The sequence below is a fragment of the Aquarana catesbeiana genome, linkage group LG01 (genome assembly GCF_042186555.1).
Source record: "Aquarana catesbeiana isolate 2022-GZ linkage group LG01, ASM4218655v1, whole genome shotgun sequence".
Classification (NCBI taxonomy): Eukaryota; Metazoa; Chordata; class Amphibia; order Anura; family Ranidae; genus Aquarana; species Aquarana catesbeiana.
Genome location: NC_133324.1, coordinates 244,107,659 through 244,128,118, shown reverse-complemented (window position 1 = coordinate 244,128,118; position 20,460 = coordinate 244,107,659). Strand labels below are relative to the sequence as shown.

The following is a 20,460-nucleotide window of genomic DNA, read 5'->3' as shown; positions in this document are numbered from 1 at the left end:
GACATTTTTACCTAGGGGTGTACTAACTTTTGTTTTGTTGCCACTGGTTTAGACATTAATGGCTGTGTGTTGAGTTATTTTGAAGGGACAGCAAATTTACACCGTTATACAAGCTGTACACTCACTACTTTACATTGTAGCAGTGTCATTTCTTCAGTGTTGTCACATGAAAAGATATAATAAAATATTTACAAAAATGTGAGGGGTGTACTCACTTTTTTGTGAGATACTGTATGTGCAGGTGAGAACTGTAGAGGGTTTAATGACATCTAGTATGTTTAGGAGAGAAGAGCATGAGATATGGCATTGGGCAGTGTGTGCAGGAGAGAAGTGCAGAAGACATCATGGTTGATCGTATGTTTAGCAGAAGAGCGCAGAAGGTATGGCTGTGACCAGTATGTGAAGCACAGAAGTGTGAAGAATATTACAACAGGCAGTAGGTGCAGAATGGGAGTGTGGAAGGTGTAACAGAAGGCATTAGATTTGGGAGAGGAGTGAAAAATTGTGAAAGGATAGGAACTTTTTTTTTATATATTGTGGCGACACCAAATGTATGTTAGATCCTTGACGCTTCCTTTGTGTCCGTCAGAAACACACTGGGGAGAGAGACTCCCTAATTTGTGTCTGTGCTGTTAAGTGCTAAACACTTGTGGGTTCTCTGTATGCAGAGGATATTGTTTATTTTTAGGTTTAATACCACTTTAAGTGTATATTGGAAAACTGAGGGTAGTTGGGTTTGCAGAGTGAGTTGACCCCATTTGACTTAATGGTACCCTAAATGCACACTATGCGGTTTGGTGCAGTGTGTATTGAAAAAGTAGTGCTTGCACGGCTTTTTTTTTTTCAATTCCAGTGTGTTTGCTGTCAAAATGGACACTGCAGGATTTGCACACAACGTGCCATTTCCATTATGAACTGGCACTTAAGGAAGAACTTAACGGTTTGTCTTAATGGGGTATTAAACACAAAACTAAAAATGCAATATATTGCAACTAATCAATAAATGTGGTGGCTGCATCAGTTTTCTTTTGGCTATTTTTCTGTCTGTTTTCACATGGCGATCTGGCCAGTAAAGCCCCATACACACGGTACGATTGTTGGCATGGGATTGTCTGTTGGCAGACTGTTGTCCTAAAATCTTACTGTTACTAGGCTCGTTTTGACAATTGTTGTCCAACTTTCGGCCATGGATGGCAGGCTAGTAAATTTTCGGCGGACAACGGTTTGTTGTCAGATTTTCGGATGGTCAGTACACTAATCTGTCACACAAGTCGAAAGTACAAACACACCTGCTCGGAATCAACTCTCAACCAAACACGAAATTAGCAGAAGGGGCCCAAAGGGTGGCGCTCAAGAACTAAAATTCCTCATAGTACATCACTATATTCATGTTTGTTGCTTGACAATTGTGTAGTGTTAGTATGCAAGACAAGATCCTGGCACACGCCCTTAAGACAAAAATCAGACGCTCACTTGGCCAACAATCGTACCGTATGTAGGAGGCTTTACGCACCTCCTGTGTATTAATGAAACACAGCTCTGCAGGAATGAAACAGGAAGCACAGCGGGAGCCAATCAGTGGGTCCAGCAGACGTGATGTCTGCCAGGTATTGCTGATCATTCTGAGGAGAGGCAGAACAGCGCTCTGCCTATGTAAACAAGGGAAACCCGCCAGAGGGGAAAATGAAGACCTTGTGTTTCTTCTAAGCAGAAACACAAATCTCTGTTTTCCTCTAGTCAAAGCACATCCCTCAGTTAGAAAGCACCCCCTAGGACACATTTAACCCTTTGATTGCCCCTGATGTTAACCCCTTCCCTGCCAGTGCCATTTGTACAGTGACAGTGCATTATTTATTTATTTTTTTAAGCACTGATCACTCTATTGTCATCGGTCCCAAAAAGTGTGTCACTTAGTGTCAGATTTGTCTGCCACAGTGTCGCAGTCCTGTTAAAAATCGCTGATCGCCGCCATTACTACCAATTCCCATAGTTTGTAGACGCTATAACATTTACGCAAACCAATCAATATGTTTATTGGGATTTTTTTACCAAAAATATGTAGTAGAATTGATGAGTGTTTTTTTTTTTTTTTTCTTTGGTATGTTTTTATAGCATAAACTAAGAATATTTTTATTTAATTTATTTTTTTTAAATTGTCTTTTTGTTTATAGCGTAAAAATTAAAAATGGCAGACGTGATCACATACCATCAAAAGAAAGCTATTTGTGGGAAAAAAAGGACATACATCTTATTTGGGTACAGCGTCGCACCACCACCCAATTGTCAGTTAAAGCAACGCAGTACTGTATCACAAAAAATGGCCTGGTCATGAAGGGGGGTGAAAGGTTCCGGGGCTGAAGTGGTTAAACAGTGGGCAATCCGGCGTCCGATAAAAGTGGTCCCAGCGGCGGATTTGCCACAGGATCACTTTTATAGGCAGCGGGAGGGGTGCCTCCACCGCCACTTTACTGTCGTTTCCTTAATTAATTAATTACTTTTTTTTTTTTTTTTTTTTGAGATCTGAGGCTGCATTTTGTAAGATCATGCTTACTGCATTTTTGGTAATGTTTGATTGGTAACAGAAAATGCACTTCCCCGAACTACTACGATCAGAACGCCAATTGGCACTGCATATCTTTACTGCAACTAAATTGACCATAGCTAAAGCATGGAAAACCCGCCTCTTAGCTTTGAAGCAGTCAAAAATCGCGTGAACGATATCATGGTTAATGGAGAGTTAACAGCCGTGCTCTTGCATACACATGATAAATTCCTCCGGACATGGCAACCCTGGGTGACCCATGTCCACTCCTCTCGATTCAACCCAGCACTACTTTCGCTCTGAGGTGCCTCCACTCCCCCCCCCCTCCTTACTCCTCTTTCTTCCCCTGTACCATTCCCTCTGCTCCTCTCTTAGCCTTCCCTCTTCATACACCCCTCTCTTATATTCCTCTTTTCTGATTTTTCGACCCACAGCCCATTCCCTGTGGAGACTGGACACATGTTGAGCAAATGCTTTTATTACATAAGAGAATGTTGCCTAACCCCATATAGCTTGATGTGATATATTGTATTTCATGTTTATTTTCCGACCAACGCACTACAATCCTCTCTGTAAGCTTAAACACACGTAAGTGTACTCAATTATGCTATCACATTATCAAAATCTGTAAGCTGTATCTGACCGCCCCTGAACCTTCAGGAAGGTGTGTAAATTGTTGTGTAAAGTACTACCATATTCTCTGTACTCCGGAGTTTTCGCAAATTACGTCAACATGGTGTACCCACCATTATTCTTGTCGATTTTTTTTTTTTTTTTTTTTTTTTTTATTCAGTAAAAACCCATTGTACAAGAAAATGCACTTCCCCATTGAAATGAATGGATACTGCATCAATAACATGACAAAAACACACACCCGCGATTGCGTTTTTTTTTGGTGCATTTTTTTTTTTTTTTTTTGTCTCATTTCCATTTTCACAGGGGCAAACGGAGCAGTGTGAAAGTAGCCTACAGTACACTAAATGTACCTGATTTTTCAGCAAAGCACTTGAAGAGTTAATATTCCCATAATGGTATTCTGAAACAAATATTCAGCTAATTGCAGTCCTAGTTTGGTTGCTTTTGGCTATGTGTTGTTTTTTTTTTTTTTTGTTTTTTTTTTAGCTGCTTTCATTTTAATATATGTGAATGCTATCTTAACTGGATGCACTATTTGTCTTTATTCAACCTTACCTACTATGCAACACCAGGTCTTATTCTGGCACGTAGAAAGTTTGATATTTTTTTTCCCTTCTATTCTGAACTTGGCTGGTAAAATCCTTTATTACATGTTTTCCCCCTTTCAAACTGCCCAAGTGAGGGACAGTGAGGCAAATTTTGTCACGCTCAGAGAGATCTTTTCAACATAACCGAGAGAGAGATTGAGATCTCTCTCTACATACATATAAAATATATCTATGGACTGACCCATCAGGCACTGCCCGACATCACCTGGGCCTGATGCGAAGAGAGGAGGGGCCGGTGGGGAGGATCGAGTCACGAGAGGTCTCGTTGTTACTGGCGTATCGGGTGAGACTGAGTAAACTTGAATTTTCTTTTTAATCTTTATTTAACCAGTTGCCGACCGCCACACGCCGATATATGTTGGCACAATGGCAGCGGTGGGCAAATGGGCGTACCCGTACATCCCCTTTAAGGGCCGAGGATAGCAGGCGTGCATGTTCGCCGGTCTCCTGGCGATCGTGGAACGAAGCCTCAGAACGGGGAAGTGCCTATGTAAACAAGGCACTTCCCCATTCTGGCTTGTGTCATGACAGAGATCACTGCTCTCTGTCATCGAGAGCAGTGATTTCTGTCATGTGACTAGTAGCCCACCCCCCCTACAGAATCACTCCCTAGGACACACAACCCCTTCATCACCCCCTAGTGGTTAACCCCTTCACTGCCAGTGTCATTTACACAGTAATCAATGCATTTTTATACCACTGATCGCTGTATAAATGACAATGGTCCCAAAATAGTGTTAAAAATGTCCGATGTGTCTGCCGTAATGTCGCAGTCCCGATAAAAATCGCAGATCGCCGCCATTACTAATAAAAATTATAATAAAAATGCCATAAAACTATCCCCTATTTTGTAAACGCTATAACTTTTACACAAACCAATCAGTATACACTTACTGCAATTTTTATATATATTTTGGGGGGATATTTATTATAGCAAAAAGTAAAAAATAATGCGTTTTTCAAATTTGTCGCTTTTTTTTGTTTATAGCTCAAAAAATAAATACCGCAGAGGTGATCAAATGCCACCAAAAGAAAGCTCCATTTGTGGGAAAAAAAGGATGTCAATTTTGCTTGGGTGCAACGTCGCACGACCGCACAATTGTCAGTTAAAGGGACGCAGTGCCGAATCGCAAAAAGTGCTCTGGTCAGGAAGGGGGTAAAATCTTAAGTAGCTGGCACCAGGAGTCTAGAGATGCAGGGATGAATCTGGAGGATTCCAGTGCTTGGACACAATGCCAGGAAACTGCTGCATCAATGTACTCTGCTGTATACCCTGTGTTCTGTTTTGTGCCCTTTGATGTGCCCTGCTGTGTACCTCCTGATGTGCTCTGCAGTGTTGTCAACTGCCCGTAGATTTACGGACAGCCCATAAATTTAACCCCTTTTTCGGGGCGCCCGTGAAAGTCCGCTACGGGCACCGGTGCCCGTAAAAATGATGGTCGCGAGCCGACCACGCAACTGTGCATGCGCCGTTCCGAAGCCAGCTGGGCTCGGGAAAGCTCGTACGCGCTCGGCCAGGTGCCGCATGCGCAGTAACGTAATAGCGCTGCCTGGCGCCATTTTCAAATTGATCGGGAGAGAGCACGGCAGCCAGCTAAGCCAGGCAACTCTGTCCTGTCATGCAGTGCATGAGTGCACACACACAGGTGGAGGTACGGAGAGTGAAGCTGTGGGGGGGATAATATTCATAGTAAAAGGAGGACGTTACTGGGACTGGAGCCGGGAGAAGTAATATGATGGTGAATAGAGCACATCAGTCTCTGTCCCTGGGTCCTGGCTGCATGGCATATGCAGGGGACAGAGACTGATGTGCTCTATTCACCATCATATTACTTCTCCAGTCCACATCATCAGTGTGCTGTGTCCTCCCCCTGTGCCCCCTTTCCCTTTCATCTCTCCACAGGTCAGGGCAGCACTGTGCTGCCCTGACCTGTGGAGAGGTGAAAGGGGTACAGGAGGAGGACACAGCACACTGATAATGTGGAGAAGTAATATGATGGTGGGCAGAGGAGGAGGCTACTGTGAGGATGTATCATGTCCGCAGCCTCTGTCCCCCTCCTGTAGTATGTCTGCAGCTTCTATCCACCTCCTGTATCATGTCCGCAGCCTCTGTCCTTCTCCTGTAGTATGTCCGCAGTCTCTGTCCATCTCTTGTACTATGTCCGCAGCCTCTGTCCACCTCCTGTAGTATGTCTGCAGCCTCTGTCCACCTCCTGTAGTATGTCCGCAGCCTCTGTCCACCTCCTGTAGTATGTCCGCAGCCTCTGTCCACCTCCTGTAGTATGTCCGCAGCCTCTGTCCACCTCCTGTAGTATGTCCGCAGCCTCTGTCCACCTCCTGTAGTATGTCCGCAGCCTCTGACCATCTCTTGTCTTTTATCATGTCTGCAGTCTCTGAGGGGATCCTAGAAAGGAGTCAACAGTGGGAGCGCTGCGGGGATGGGGGTTACGGGAAGAGACAGACACAGGTTGACTGTGGAGAGGAGACTATAGAATAGCCGCCAAGCTGGAGCCATCTGACTGAGCCCTGCAGGATGCACCTGAGTGGAGGTCAGTGACAGCGCCTCCAGGCCAGTCTGAGGGGGGTCACTGATGTAAGGGGGGAGTGAATACAATAATGTAAGAGGGCACTGATATAAAGGTTCCCCTCTATATTAGTAATCCCCCCCCCCCCCCCCCCACCTTAGTGTATTCACTCTGAGGAAGGTGGTCTCTGGTCACCATCCTGCAGACTCTGATGTAAGGGGGAACTCTCTGCTGACCGGGTTATAGTAACCTGACCTTCATGTAAATTGAGAAATATGTTTTTTGACTTTTGTTTAACTTAAACACATTGCTAATAGCACTAGCTATGTGTTTATAGTTCAAATATTGATATTTGCACTGTTTAGCACCAAAAACAGTAATGTTAGGTACTTTCTTGTTGCAGTGCCAGTAAAAAAATGTGGATCTGCCAGTAAATTTCATGATTTTTTGTCAGAAAAAAAAAAAAAAAAAAAAATTAGCGCTGTTTGTAAATTTTGGCGTTCTCCCAGTAAATTTCACCTCAGGGGCGGGGGGGTTAACAACACTGGTGCTCTGTGCTGTACTGTGTGCCCTGTGTACACCATAATAAGCCCTGCTATGCCCAATAATGTGCACTCCTATGTAATATGTCGATGTGCCTTTATAATGTGCCCTACTATTTCCTTAGATGTGCCCTCTTGCCCCATGTAAAGTGCATCTCTGCTTAACCTGTTCAAGTCCTGAAGTAACCAAAACCTTTGTGATCAGACTGAAACTTGATGTTCTGGTATGCGCTAGGTTGGGGCCGTCCTCCTGTCAGAACACAATAGCTCAGCAGGAAGATCGCTGTACTGACATCGGATAGTTAATACAGCAAGCTCCTCATTTTTTCTTGTTCAGCCCGCTGGTTTAACTAAAAAAAAAAAATTTGACCTGGTATGAGCCTCTTGTGGTCTCTGTAGAGCAGAATTGGAGAGGGAGGAGCAGTACAAGGAGCTAATCAGTTCTGACAAGTGGCGTGACAAAGAGATTAGCTCACCACTGTGTCATATATCTTTTTTAGATGTCCAGTCATAAGCTGGGCCAGGTCAACATTGGCTCTGAGAAAGTGTGTCAAATGATGATGGTCAATAGACTGAGGGCAGCTAGAAGAAAAAAAAAGTACCACAGGGGAAAGATTTGGATTGAAGGCGAAAAATGCATTTTTTTTTTTGGGCCATTTTTATCTTGTTTGTCTAGACCTTGTTTTAAATCGCATTCAAAGAGAAGACCACCTTATCACTTTCTTTACAAGATAATGGAGATACAAATGAACTATTTTACATTAACAATATAAGAAAAGTAAAACAAAGTTACCAAAATCTGTTTACTGGCAGTAAAGAATTTGCTTCACATTTTTATGAGAAAAGTATAAACAGTGGACTATCTGTACAATGAAAACTTGAACTTTAGGAATGCATTATTTTGGAAAAAATAAATTTCATAGGCAATAGATTATATCTTCACACCTTCCCAAAAAGCAAATCTTTCCTAAATAGCATCACAGATTAGCATTTTATTCATCAGTCCTGCTTGACAATAGACAAAATAAAAATCTGATCTTTAACGTTTCTGATCTGCCACATGTACTAAAGCTTTACTCCAGCCTGATGAAAAATAAAAAAAATATATGTAATCTAACTATGTATTCATTCAAAAACCTATAACTGTGTTTTTAAATGCAGGTAGTATACACCTGAATTGAGTCTTTATTTTAGCCTCTTGCAATGTCCTGTATTATACCATGGAGACTGGAGAGGGAGATGCAGCACCCTGACCCAGTCAAGGATCTATTGTTTGTACGCTGCTGTCAGCCTAAAGCCTCGTACACACGATCAGATTTTCGGACAACCAAATGTCTGTTTTTTGTGGCATGCTAGTCTCATGTCAAAAGTGAAGAGCTTACTCACAATGCAAAAATTTTCGTACGACAGAATACGTTAGAAGTGACGTAATGTGTTAAATAGTTTTGCATGTATTCTTTAGTTTCTGAGCATGTGTAGTCTTGCTCTTATGATTTTTTTTTTTTTGTATGAAAACCGTACTAATGAAACGAAAATCGAACGTTGAGATTGCACCCGACAAAAAATGTATAGTCTGCACATCCAGCTTTTGTCTGACGAAAAAGCAAAATCTGCTGTTGAAAGCACCGTATTAACGATCTGAAAATCATCAGACAGCTCGTCGTACTAATGTTTCCATTAATCAATTTTCGTATAGTGTGTACGGGCCTTTACACTGTGAAAATGCATGCAGGAGGGGAGCATACAGAAATTAGCTTGCTTCTTGTTTACTGCCCAATCAGTTGACAGTAAAGATGTTAAATATGGACTTAAAGTGAAACCAGGTCAATAACCAAGCTGTGCTGCTTTAAGGCCCAACTTTACTGTAATGTTTATTTAATTTCAGATAGTGGTGAAGGGTTGGACCCTCTGTCAGGTTTTGTTGTGGTACCTCATTGGGTGATTTACCCTCTTCCTGTCCTGGAGACACAAATCTACACAAAAAGGGGTCTGAGATTTGCTTTTACTAAACTAGAGGCTGGCAATGCTGACTGGATCACAACACTGGCCGAACAGAATTAAAAAGGTTTTGAAAGACAAGACTTATAATATATGTATTTCAGTTGCATATTTAGTGGTGTACCTAAAACGAAATCTTATCTAAACTCCTAAACCAAAAATGTTAATACATTTAAATTCTCCTGATCATTTGCTCTATGAATCGGGTAATTCCCTGATCCCATGTGCAGTAAACACTGGCTATTGATTTTAGATCTTGCACAAATATACAACTAGTTATAGCTACATACTTAATGTGGACCTTTGCCCATATTTTATAGAGAGGGCATTAATTGGACTGTATTTACCTTCTCTGTGCTTCCCTGGAATCTTGGTACATAAGCTGAAAATCACTAGGCCTGATCTATGCCATATTGGTATAGGAGAGGTGTGCAAGTTGAAAGTTACAAGGGAATCTTGGGCAGCTTGGTGACAGATCTGGGCACCTCAAGTAGATAAATACAATATGTTTAGCATGCCTCCAGTAACATTATCCTGTCATGCAACTCAAAATGGGCAACATTTGGGTAAAAAGTTTGTCTTACCTATGTTCAAATGAAAAGGTGATAACAATTACAAACACCGTTCAGCCATAATATTATGATCACTGACAGGTAAAGTGAATAATATAGATTATCTTGTTACAATGGCATCTAAAGGTCAGTGGGATTAATTTGGCAGCAAGTGAACGTATTGTCCATGAAGCTGTTGTGTTGAAGGCAGGAAAAATGGGCAAGGGTAAGGATCTGAGTGACTTTGACAAGGACCAATTTGTAAGGGCTAGACGACTGGGTCAGAGCATATCCAAAACTGCAGCACTTGTGGGATGTTCCTGGTCTGCAGTGGTCAAAAGAAGGAATCCGGAAAACCAGCGACAAGGTCATGGGTGGCCAAGGCTCATTGATGCATGTGGAGAGTGAAGGCTGACCTGTGTAGTCTGATCGAATAGAGCATCTGTAGTTCAAATTCCTAAGAAAAAAGTTAATGCTGGTTCTGATAAAAATGTGTCAGAACACACGGTGCACCGCAATTTAAGTATGGGGCTGCGTAGATGCAGACTGGTCGGGGTGCCCATGCTGACCTGTGTCCACAGGAAAAAGGGCCTACAATGGACATGTGAGCATCAGAGCTGGACCACAGAGTAATGGAAAAAAACGGCCTGGTCTGATGAACACATCTGTTGAAGGTGTTGACTTGGCCTCCAAATTCTCCAGGTCTTAAAGTGATACAATTTTTTTTTTCTCATTTAAAAAAAAAAAAAATGTAATACCTGCTCTGTGCAGTGGTTTTGCACAGAGCAGCCCAGATCCTCCTCTTCTCGGGTCCCTTACCGGTGCTCCTGGCCCCTCCCTCCTGCCCCCACAGCAAACAGTTTGCTATGGGGGCACCCGCTGCTCTGTGTGTCCATTCAGACACGGTGCTGTGGCTCAGCTCCGCCCCCTCCCTCTCCTCATTGGCTCACTGACTTTGACAGCCAATGAGGAGAGAAGTCCCAGACAGCCAAGACTCTCGTGCAACATTGCTGGATCGAGATATGTATGTATTAGGGGGGCTGCTGAACACAGAAGGTTTTTTATCTTAATGCATAGAATGTATTAAGATAAAAAAAACTTCTGACTTTAGAACCACTTTAAGCCATTCGAGTATCTGTGGGATGTGCTAGGAAAACAAGTCTAATCCATGGTGGCCCCCACCTCACAACCTACAGGGTTTAAAGGATCGGCTACTGATGGCTTGGTGCCAGATACCATAGCATACCTTTAGAGGTATAGTGGAGTGTATGCCTAAATGGGCTATGGTAGATGATCTTCATGTCATGGTTGATTGGTGTAAAATGCTACTGCCATATGCTTTAAGACCACTAATAAACCAGGCAAAGACAAGTCAGGGCAGCTTTGATACCAGAATCCCATTAGTGGCAGACTGTTATAATTAGCTGTCATTCATCATGTTTCTATGTGAACGGGCTGTCAATTTGGTCATGGTTCTGCACACAATCTACAATTAAGTGTATTGTGATTATTCATAGATATATTCCAGTATTTCACTCCCAACACATTTCCAGTTCCTACTATAATTGCACTGAACACAATTACTGTAATTAAGCATATTTTACATTAAGGTAAGTCGCATACATACATTAAAACATCTGCTGGTCCAAAGTAAAGCCAGTTTACAGAACCTCTTGGAATGACAAATACTTCTCTTATAATACAAATACATAAGGCAAAAGCAGCAGCTGATCAACAAATCACTTTGCTTGTTTTTCTTGTTTAAATGAGAACCTAAGAAACAAAAATTTAGATAACATATAAAGGAAAATAAATAATATATATCAGTCAGATTGGCAATTTTATAAACTGTGTACAGTATACAGAAAGATACCATGTGCCCCTTCCCAATTGGTGCTCATCCTCCCTATGTTACACATGTTGTAATCAGGGTGTCCCTCCCTCTGTCATACATGTTTGGGGGAGAGTAATCATACCCTCCCTGTTATACACAAGAGTAGGTGGGAATAATCAGCTTCCACAATGCAATTCATTTTTGGACATTGACCATTCTCCTACATGCTTCTGAGAGGATAGAGAGATAATGATCATGTCAACAGGAAACTCAGAGTCAACTTAACAGGGATGGCAAACCGTTTTTGTGAATGGATGTTGCAGTAAAAGCCTTTTAATGACCTATTTTACACTGTAACATTTGCGTTCTAATGTAAAATTGTTGAGTTTGCAGCTGCAATCGTGGAACACTATGTTTTGAGTCCAATACCTGTTTATAAGGCTACAATATCGACAACATGAGGAAAATCAACAGACTGGATAACATTTTTCAACCAAGTTAACAGCCTTTTTGGTATTTTAAAGTTCAAATAATTCAAATTTAGTGTCAAAGTCTTGGAGCAGATAGTTTTGATCACAGGACAAGGAGTTTCCGAACAAGAGAAAGAAAGTATGGAACTGCAAAAATTAACTTAGCGGTGACACTTTGGTAAATATCTGCGTTATGGATTAAGGTTAATAGGATAAGTTCACCTTTCGTAACATGTTACATCCGTACTTAGGGTGTAACGTATAACAACCCTCAAAAAGTGAGCAGGCAGAAGTAGTGGCAGCCAGGATCCTGCTGGGGGAGGAGAAGAGGCACCCGGTCAGGACTTAACAGAGGGCTCAAAGCGGATGCCCCTTAAAGCGGGAGTCCGGCGACCAATCTTTTTTTTTTTTTTTAGGTAATTGAGACACTTTGCTAACCCCAAAATAATACTTACAATTTGGGTGTAATATTTCCGCCTCTGTTTTCGTACTGAAGAATAACTTAAAAAATGTGATGCTGGCTGTTTCCAACTTGCTTGTGGGCATGTGAAGCCCACAAGCATTGATTTTCTGGATGCGGTGAATGCTGTTCATTCACAGCTTGTTCACACGCATGATCATAGTTTCCGCACTGACACTAAGCTCCCAGGAGACAGTGCGGCGCCGGGGAAAGGCAATAAACACGCCTACTCCCATGGAAGGAGAGACAGGAAGTGCCACAATAAAGTACAATATAAAGGTAATTACAGCGATAAAAAAATGTTTTGTGCGGCATTTGAACATCTATGCAATTAGCTGAAGGGGGTAAGGTTAAGTTAGAAATTTGAGTGGAACCCCGCTTTAAGTCCGTGCCAGTGGTGGAACTACTGACCCTCCCCCCCCCCCCTTGGTAACAACCAATAAGATGCTTGGAGGACCCAGCATTCAGAGGAGGAAGCTGTATCTACCTTCTCCAGAGCTGCTCCACCTCCCCCTCAAGTGCTGTACTTCCCGGCTTCCTGCTGACAACGGAAGGGGCTGGGAGAGGACGCGCTGTCTGGACTGGGACACTGCTGAGCTGACCTGTGTGCTGTCTGCATCGGGACACTGCTGACGATGGGTCCGGGGGGGGGGGAATAAACAGAGGAGTCCAGGTCTGGCCATGCCTGCACACAGAGGAGGGGGAAAGGACAGGGATCACACTGAACAGGTGTAGAGAGGGAGGACATACTTCCCCAGGTCCTAGAGCTGTGTACACTGATCTGCAACATCTACAGAGATGGGGGGGCATCCATCACAACAGTACCTGCACCATGTCTGCAGTCTCTGAATATCTCCTGTAGTATGTCTGCAGTCTCTGACTATCTCCTGTAGTATGTCTGCAGTCTCTGACCATCTCTTGTGGTACTTCTGCAGTCTCTCTAACCATCTCCTGTAGTGTTTCTGGGGGGGCAAAAACTATTAGCCCAGCCTCCAATTAACATTAAAGACAACCCTGCATACCATGTATGATCTGTGCATACCCCTGTATGATCTGAATAAAATACGATGATTTACGAGGGCGTGTTTAGGGGCAGGGTAGGGGTTGGGTGGGGCAACTGGTGGTGAGTAACCCTTAAGGCCTGGCTAGTAGCTCAGGACTTAAAATTTTGAACCCTGACGTATAACATAGTATTTAGGAGAAGTCCCCCGCAACCCCTCTGATCCACACATGACAGAGGATGGGGAATCCTCTCCCTGCACCCGCTGTCACATTTCAAAAATACTGCGGCTCTGTCCACATAGCCGCGTCACTCATTCACATAGTTCTGTGAATTAATTAAAGTAGTTGTAAAGGCAGAACATTTTTATTACCTTAAAGAGGTTCTAAAGGCAGAAGATTTTTTACCTTAATGCATTCTATCTATTAAAATAAGATATCTTCTGAGTGCAGCAGCCCCCCCCCATACTTACCTGAGCCCCATCTTGTTTCAGCGCAGTGATGCTGGTCTAACTCTCTCCCATAGGACAGACAGGCAGTTGCAGAAGACATTGTCTCCTACTGCTGTCAATCAAATCCTGTGAACAGGGGGGCGGGCCTAGCCAGGTTGTGTGTCTATAGACACGCTCTGAAGCAAGCCCTCAGGTGCACCCCCATAGAAAGTGGCTTCCTATGGTGAAATACTGAGAAGAGGAGGAGCCTGGAGCCCGGATGGAGAAGGAGGTTTGGGGCCTCTCAGTACAATACCATTGCACAGAGAGGCCCCAAACCTTCTTCTATATTATATTATATTTTTCTACAAAAGGTGAACTTAACCCCTAAGGCCTCATGCGTATGTAAAGGTAAATGAAAAGGTACAGTAAAACAAAAAAACAATTAAAGCCCCCTCACCCCCCGTGCTCATGCGCACATAGGTCCTGAATGCTATGTAAACGGTGATCGCACCACACATTTGACATATTGCTGCAAACATTAGAATGAGAGCAATAATTCTAGCACCAGACCTCCTGTGTAACTCTAAACTGGTAGCCTGCATAGGCTTTTATAGTGTTTCCAATGGATAATTTAATGTACCATAGTTTGTCACAATCTTACAGGTGTATGTAATTTTAAAGCGTGACATGTTAGGTATCTATTTACGCGACATAACACCATCTTTTAAATTTTAACCAGCATTATGTTGTGTTTGTATTCACTAAAATCCAAAGTGTATTTTTTCCTGAAAATCTGTGTTTGATAACCTGCTGTGTAAATATTGTGTGACATAAAAAAATTGTAACATCTACTATTATATTCTCCAGGGACTTTGCTTTCAGAATATGATATAATGTGTGTATGTATATGTATATATATATATATATATATATTTTTATTTTTTTTTATTTTGTGTGTGTGTGTGTGTGTGTGTGTATGTGTGTATGTGTGTATGTATGTATGTATGTATGTGTATATATATATATATATATATATATATATATATATACATTTATATATTTATATAAAATTTGGAGGTGCTAAGTAATTTTCAGGCAAAAATGTCAGAAATGGCCTAGTATGTGAGAAATGTCAGAAATGGCCTAGTTTTGGAGTGGTTAATAGGCAAGTGGCATGTGCCATGCAATTATGTTAATTGTGAATTTCTTAAAGTTTTCTATTATTCTGTATTCCATTGTTACAGTACATGTAATGCCAGTGTGCTATAACATCAATTATACTTACAAACTTTTCACTGATGACTTCTCTCTCTTGCCTTCATTTGACCTTGGAGAGGTGGTAATTATGGATTCGTCCTCCAGCATAATGATATGGTCTTCAGTGGGAGGAATGACACCACTGAGATTAAAAAAATATATAATTCAATCTTTCCATCTTTCCTTATTTGTGCAAAAGAAATGTTATTCCAATGACAGGACAGTGAAAAAAGATTACCTTTTATAACACTGCAACTCATCTTGAGCAACCAAGAGCTGAACCTTCAGCTTGTTGCGTTCTTGCAACACTTCTCTCAGCTCTTGCAGGGTAAACCGTGGCCGGTTTGGGTCTGTCAGATCAATGATCATTTTGTCTGGCCCAGGATCTGTCTGTGAACATCAAATATGTAATTTAAATAAATAATGTCTAATTTTCCAATAACTATTTCTTACTATATCTCCCCTATCATTATTTCTTTCTAGTACTGTCAAGTACCAAGTAGAACATCCTATCCACTGACCAACTCCCACCTGTGAATTCCAGACAATTATGAATGCACTGTAGATAAGGGGATATAGAAAAGACCTGTTCTAATTAACCTCCCCCTTCTCCATCATAATTTTTGTGTATTAATTTATTTTAGTGATTTGCATGAGAACAGGGCATTTGTTACAAAAAAGACATAAATTACATTTATTTCAGCCCTACTTTTTTCCATTCCTATGCATAAAAGGACTTTGGATTTCGGGGTCAACTTAATTTGTTTAAAATAAATTGCATTCTGTTGGGGGTGAACTATGTCTTTGCCTTAAAAGGCAGCATTTACTTCTCCAAACTTGCTCCCAGCATCGAACATTTTATTAGAAACATGCATCCTTAAAAATGTCTCCCATGCAGCTTCTTCTCAGCCAGCTTGCCCTGTCCAGTGCAACTTTCACTCTGTAAAGTCAGTGTTTCAGTAAAATAACCAGTATGCAGAGTTTGCAAATGAGGAAACTACAAAAAAGATAATGGTGCTCCCATTACCATTTTGCTCTATGCTCCAATTTCACACATTTTCCTCTATAGATTTTCTTTGTCTGCAAACTGTGTATGCCGGAGCCTGAAAAAAAACGCTGTTTGCAGAGAAAACACACATATGATCGGAGTCATTTAAATCGATTGTAAAATCTAATATTCTCTCTAAAATAATAAACATGTTATTTACCTTCTCTGTGAAATGGTATTGCATAGAGCTTCCCCTAACCCCCTCTTCTAGGGTCCCCTGCTGGCGATCTTGGCTCCTTCTCTTCTCTGTCTGCCCCAAGAGCAAACCACCTGCTATGGGGGCAGACCTCCTGAGCCAGGATGTGTATCCACAGACAGTGTTGCTCAGCCCTGCCCTATGCCCTCTGCTCACTGGATTTGACTGATAGCAGCAGGAGAAAATGTTCTCAGCAAAGCCTGTGAGACCAGGAAGAATGAGAGAGGAGACCTGTAGCTGGGCACAGTGCTGAATAGATGCAGGAGTCAGGTATATGTTATGATGGGAGATGGGGGGGGTTAAAAAAGACTTTAGCCACAATGTAAGGAGGAGTTGCACCTGTCTGTTAATGAATGCAATCAATAATAAACTACTCACGAAATTCCCAATGCAGCACTGTGTAGTAAATTATATACATCACAAATATAAATAAATGTGAAAAATAAACACACATATAATTCACCCTGTGAACCACATAACTAATAATAATCATAAGATGTCAGTCATACCCACAAGGGGGGGTTGGGGGGGAATGACAATGGTACCCAATAAAGTGCAAAACAATTTTGACAATATAAGTGCAAAGGAAATCTTCTTTTTTATAACATAATCTCAAAGTGCCTCCACCTTAATTTAGACAGACACTTGCCATAATATCATGTCTCTCTAATTAAAGGAAGGCATGAAAAAGCTTTGGATCAAAACTGTCATGTTCTGCACATTCACTTTGCCCTAGATGAGCTAAAGAGCTTCTTATTCTCCACAGCAACCACTGTAATAAAACCGAAAAGAAGAAACTATATAGTGTGCTAACTTCAAAAGTAGTGTATTAGGAAGGGATGCACTCACAATGAGAAGCACATAATCGGCATTAACACGTAGCTGCCTCCGGGTGGAGTACCTGAAGACTGGCCGCTCTATAGGTGGCTCTCCCACTCGCCAGACAGAGCAGCTCTACAAACAGATTATTTTATAAAAAAAGAAGATATCATTTTGACTTACTGTATATTGTCATGATGGTTTTGTATCTCATTGGGTCTTATTGTTGTTTTGGGTTCGACTGACATTTTATGATTTAATAATTATATGGTTTACAGGGTGCATTATGTGTGTGTTTATTTTTCACATTTAATTATATTTGTGATGTTTGTTATTACTACACAGCGCTGCATTAGGATTTAGTGATTACTAAATTCATTGTTGGGATTAGGATATTTATACTTTTGTAATAGGGCATTATTTCAGAGTGGGGTGTGATTTTAAATCAAAATAACTACCTAACGTTATAATGTTTAATTCACTGAATAATAATTAACCAAAGATTAATCCATTACTACAAAAGTGAAAATTGAGCCAAGTGACTTTGTATCTGACATGGTGGCAACCATAATCTGCTTAATGATCTTGAAAGCTAAACAGTTTTATTTTGTGCATTGAAATGCCCCACATGTGTAGTAAAAAAAATATAATTGTGTTACCTGGCTCTCAGTTTAAACACAAGCATGTGATAATTACATTAGAGTCTTGCTCACACTAGTTTGTTGTATTCACACATTATGAATACACGGAAACAACACTGCAGTTCAAAACTCATGAATTTAAATTAAGCTAGCTCACCTCCCCATAGTGTAAAAGTTGTAACATCTAACATTATGAAATGGGTCACTGAACGAAAGCCACATAATAACGGGGATTGACTGTTCTCTGTTTTTTTCTTTTAAAGCCATTCTAGGTCCTAAAGTAGCAGAGATCTGATTGTTCCTTTTCTCTGGCCACAACAGAACTACACAGATACCTGTCCAGGCTGTGAGCTTTCTCTTAGTAGCCTTTCAACCTCAGCTTTTAGGTTATCGCGTTCCATTTTGAGCTCCTCTGCAGTAAGACTTGACTGGTTCACCAAAGTTTCCAGGACCTCCAAAACTCGAACAATCTTAAACTGAAGGCCAGCTACAATGTCTGATACCCCACGAGCCTCTTTGTTGATATGCAGAAGATCTTGGCCTATTACATGGGAGATATCATACACATCCTCCACTGTCATTTGAAATGGGTCCTTATCAAATGCCGATTCTGGCATTATATCCTCTGGTTCTGTTTCCATTATCAGGCTGTACACAATCACTGTGAAATACAAAAGCAAAAAGTCACCAGGACTGTTCAGTATGGTCATTTGCATGTCTAAACAGATGGATTCTGTCTTAAGCCCACCTACTGTGTATTCTATGCTCGGGGCCAAAATTACAAACAGGCACCTACTTTTTTTCACAATAATTTTCGTTTGCATACACAAAGTCTACTCAATATGTCCTAGTTTACATTAATAAGGTGGCTACTGCTCTGCCATATAAGTGGCCAGACACAACAAGCCTTTTGTTCAACAGCAAATGTGTGTGCATACTGGATTTAACAAAGGAAATTCTGAAAGTTCTGAAAGAAGAGCCTTTCTAGCTACAAACTTGCATCTGTTATGATCTGGGAAAGGATCTAATTATTTATTTATACCAGGTTAGCAATATTATTTTAGTACCACATCTGCAATTTATTCAAATTAAAGAGCCTACAAGAAGAAATTGGAGATAAAAGGTACCATTGCAGAGAGGTAAGTATAATAAAAGATTTCTATATAAATCTTAATTGAGAAGTAGGGCCAAAGCTCTTTTGGCCATACCTCTCCTGTACACTACAGGAGAGCACCTAGTTCTGCCCTTCTGTGATCACTATTCAGCCGCCAACGGGCTAAAGTCTGAGTCTTTAATGAGTGCTGAAGGGGCAGAGCAGAGAGCTGGTGACTGGCAGTCACCGACTCTCTGCTCAATAAGGCCAAGAACTGAGCGATCAGTGTTCTTTGATCGCTGCATCCACCTAGGTGAGTATGATTGTGTGGTTTTTTTTTAAATCCCACACTTCTCTTTTAAAATCACATAAGTTCATATAAAACAAACCCATTTTGTTGAGTACAGAAGTCATAGCAAAAACAATAGTTCTGGAAGCCCCAGTAACACCCCAATATTTCCTCACTTTGGACTGATTTCCTCTCGCTGGAGGTGAAGTCTCCCTTAACGTGGCAAAAAAAAAAAAAAAAAAATTAAAAAGGTTATTACCCTTCCTTATGTCTTATGGTACACATGAGGAGATTATCGGACGAATGATCTGCAGATTTTTTTTGCATGCTTGTCTCATATCGAAAATGAAGAGTTTAATAAAGTGATGAAAATTCTCGTGCGACAGAATACAAATTTGGAAGTGATGTCATGAGTTGCATTGTATTTGTATTGTATTTTCGAATGACAACTGTACTGATTAAACGAAAATCATACGATCTGGTATCATATGAGAAAAATTTGCGTGCTTGTCCCATCGGAGAAGATTAACTGTGGTGATCAGCTCTCGAAAGCTGTTTACTAACGATCAGATTATCGTACAATCGATTTGAAACCTGTATTTTTCGTACGATTTTCTGATCGTGTGTATGGGCCATTACTGTATTCAAAATGAAAAAAAGTTTTACCTTTAGTTACACTTTAAAGTGGTTTGCAGGTTCATATTAATGGTGATGTAGCTACTGTATGTGGAAAAGAAAGCACATATAAAAGACTTGCATGATTCTGAAGGTTGCTTGCTGTGTTAAAAAGCAAGAAGTGACTAAATTGGAACTTTAATGAAAAACAAATTAGGGACAAGCAAGATTTTTAATGCAGAAAAGACATTCCATTCTACACACATAATAAATGACTGCTATTTTACCTTGTGTGATATCTCGGTGGTGCATACAAAGTCTTGTTTCCTGTCCTTGCTCTCGATGGGAAGTGGTAGGATGTAGGTTTTTTTTTTTTGTATGGTCTGTATACTAAGGGATTGTGAACACTGGTAAATCTATCTATCTATACACACAGATGATCTCCACATAATTACAGAATTCATCAAAATTGGTGAAGCTCTAGATAACAACCAATCAGCTTCTATCTTCAGCTTGTTCAGTTAAGCTTTGACAATGTAAGAGGGAAGCTGATTGGTTGTCATGTACCACTGCTCCAGTAGTAGCTTCCCCTCGGTGTCCTCTCCTCATACAGTTGACTCACACACAGAAGGTAATTGGGCTCAGCTCTGTGGAAGTCTATGTGATCGAGGCTCGCTGTATAGAAACTTTCTGAGAACACTGAAAACTTCTTACCAGATAACGTCACGGCAACGGAAACAGCGGCCCTTCAGCACTCAGTCGTCCCCAGTTTTGTCACTTCCTCACGTCACTCCGGAGTTTTTCTGCAGTTCACTCAGAGCTTGTCACCATGGAGACGGCATTCCTTACACCCCTCCCTCCACCTGGACCTGCCCACTTACACACAGCCAATTAACATTGGCG

The 20,460-nt window shown here is 41.2% G+C and overlaps 1 protein-coding gene across 1 annotated transcript; it reads right to left on the bottom strand.

Annotated features, from left to right (window-relative positions):
• Positions 1-7,642: 7,642 nt before the first annotated feature.
• On the bottom strand, positions 7,643-20,430 carry RILPL2 (Rab interacting lysosomal protein like 2). Its single transcript, XM_073627150.1, has 5 exons — positions 20,272-20,430; positions 17,896-18,221; positions 15,095-15,246; positions 14,885-14,998; positions 7,643-11,175 (listed from the first exon to the last, which is right to left on the bottom strand). Exons 2-5 carry the CDS (start codon positions 18,199-18,201, stop codon positions 11,142-11,144), a joined length of 606 nt encoding a protein of 201 aa, XP_073483251.1. The 5' UTR covers positions 18,202-18,221; positions 20,272-20,430; the 3' UTR covers positions 7,643-11,141.
• Between the last annotated feature and the right edge of the window lie 30 nt (positions 20,431-20,460).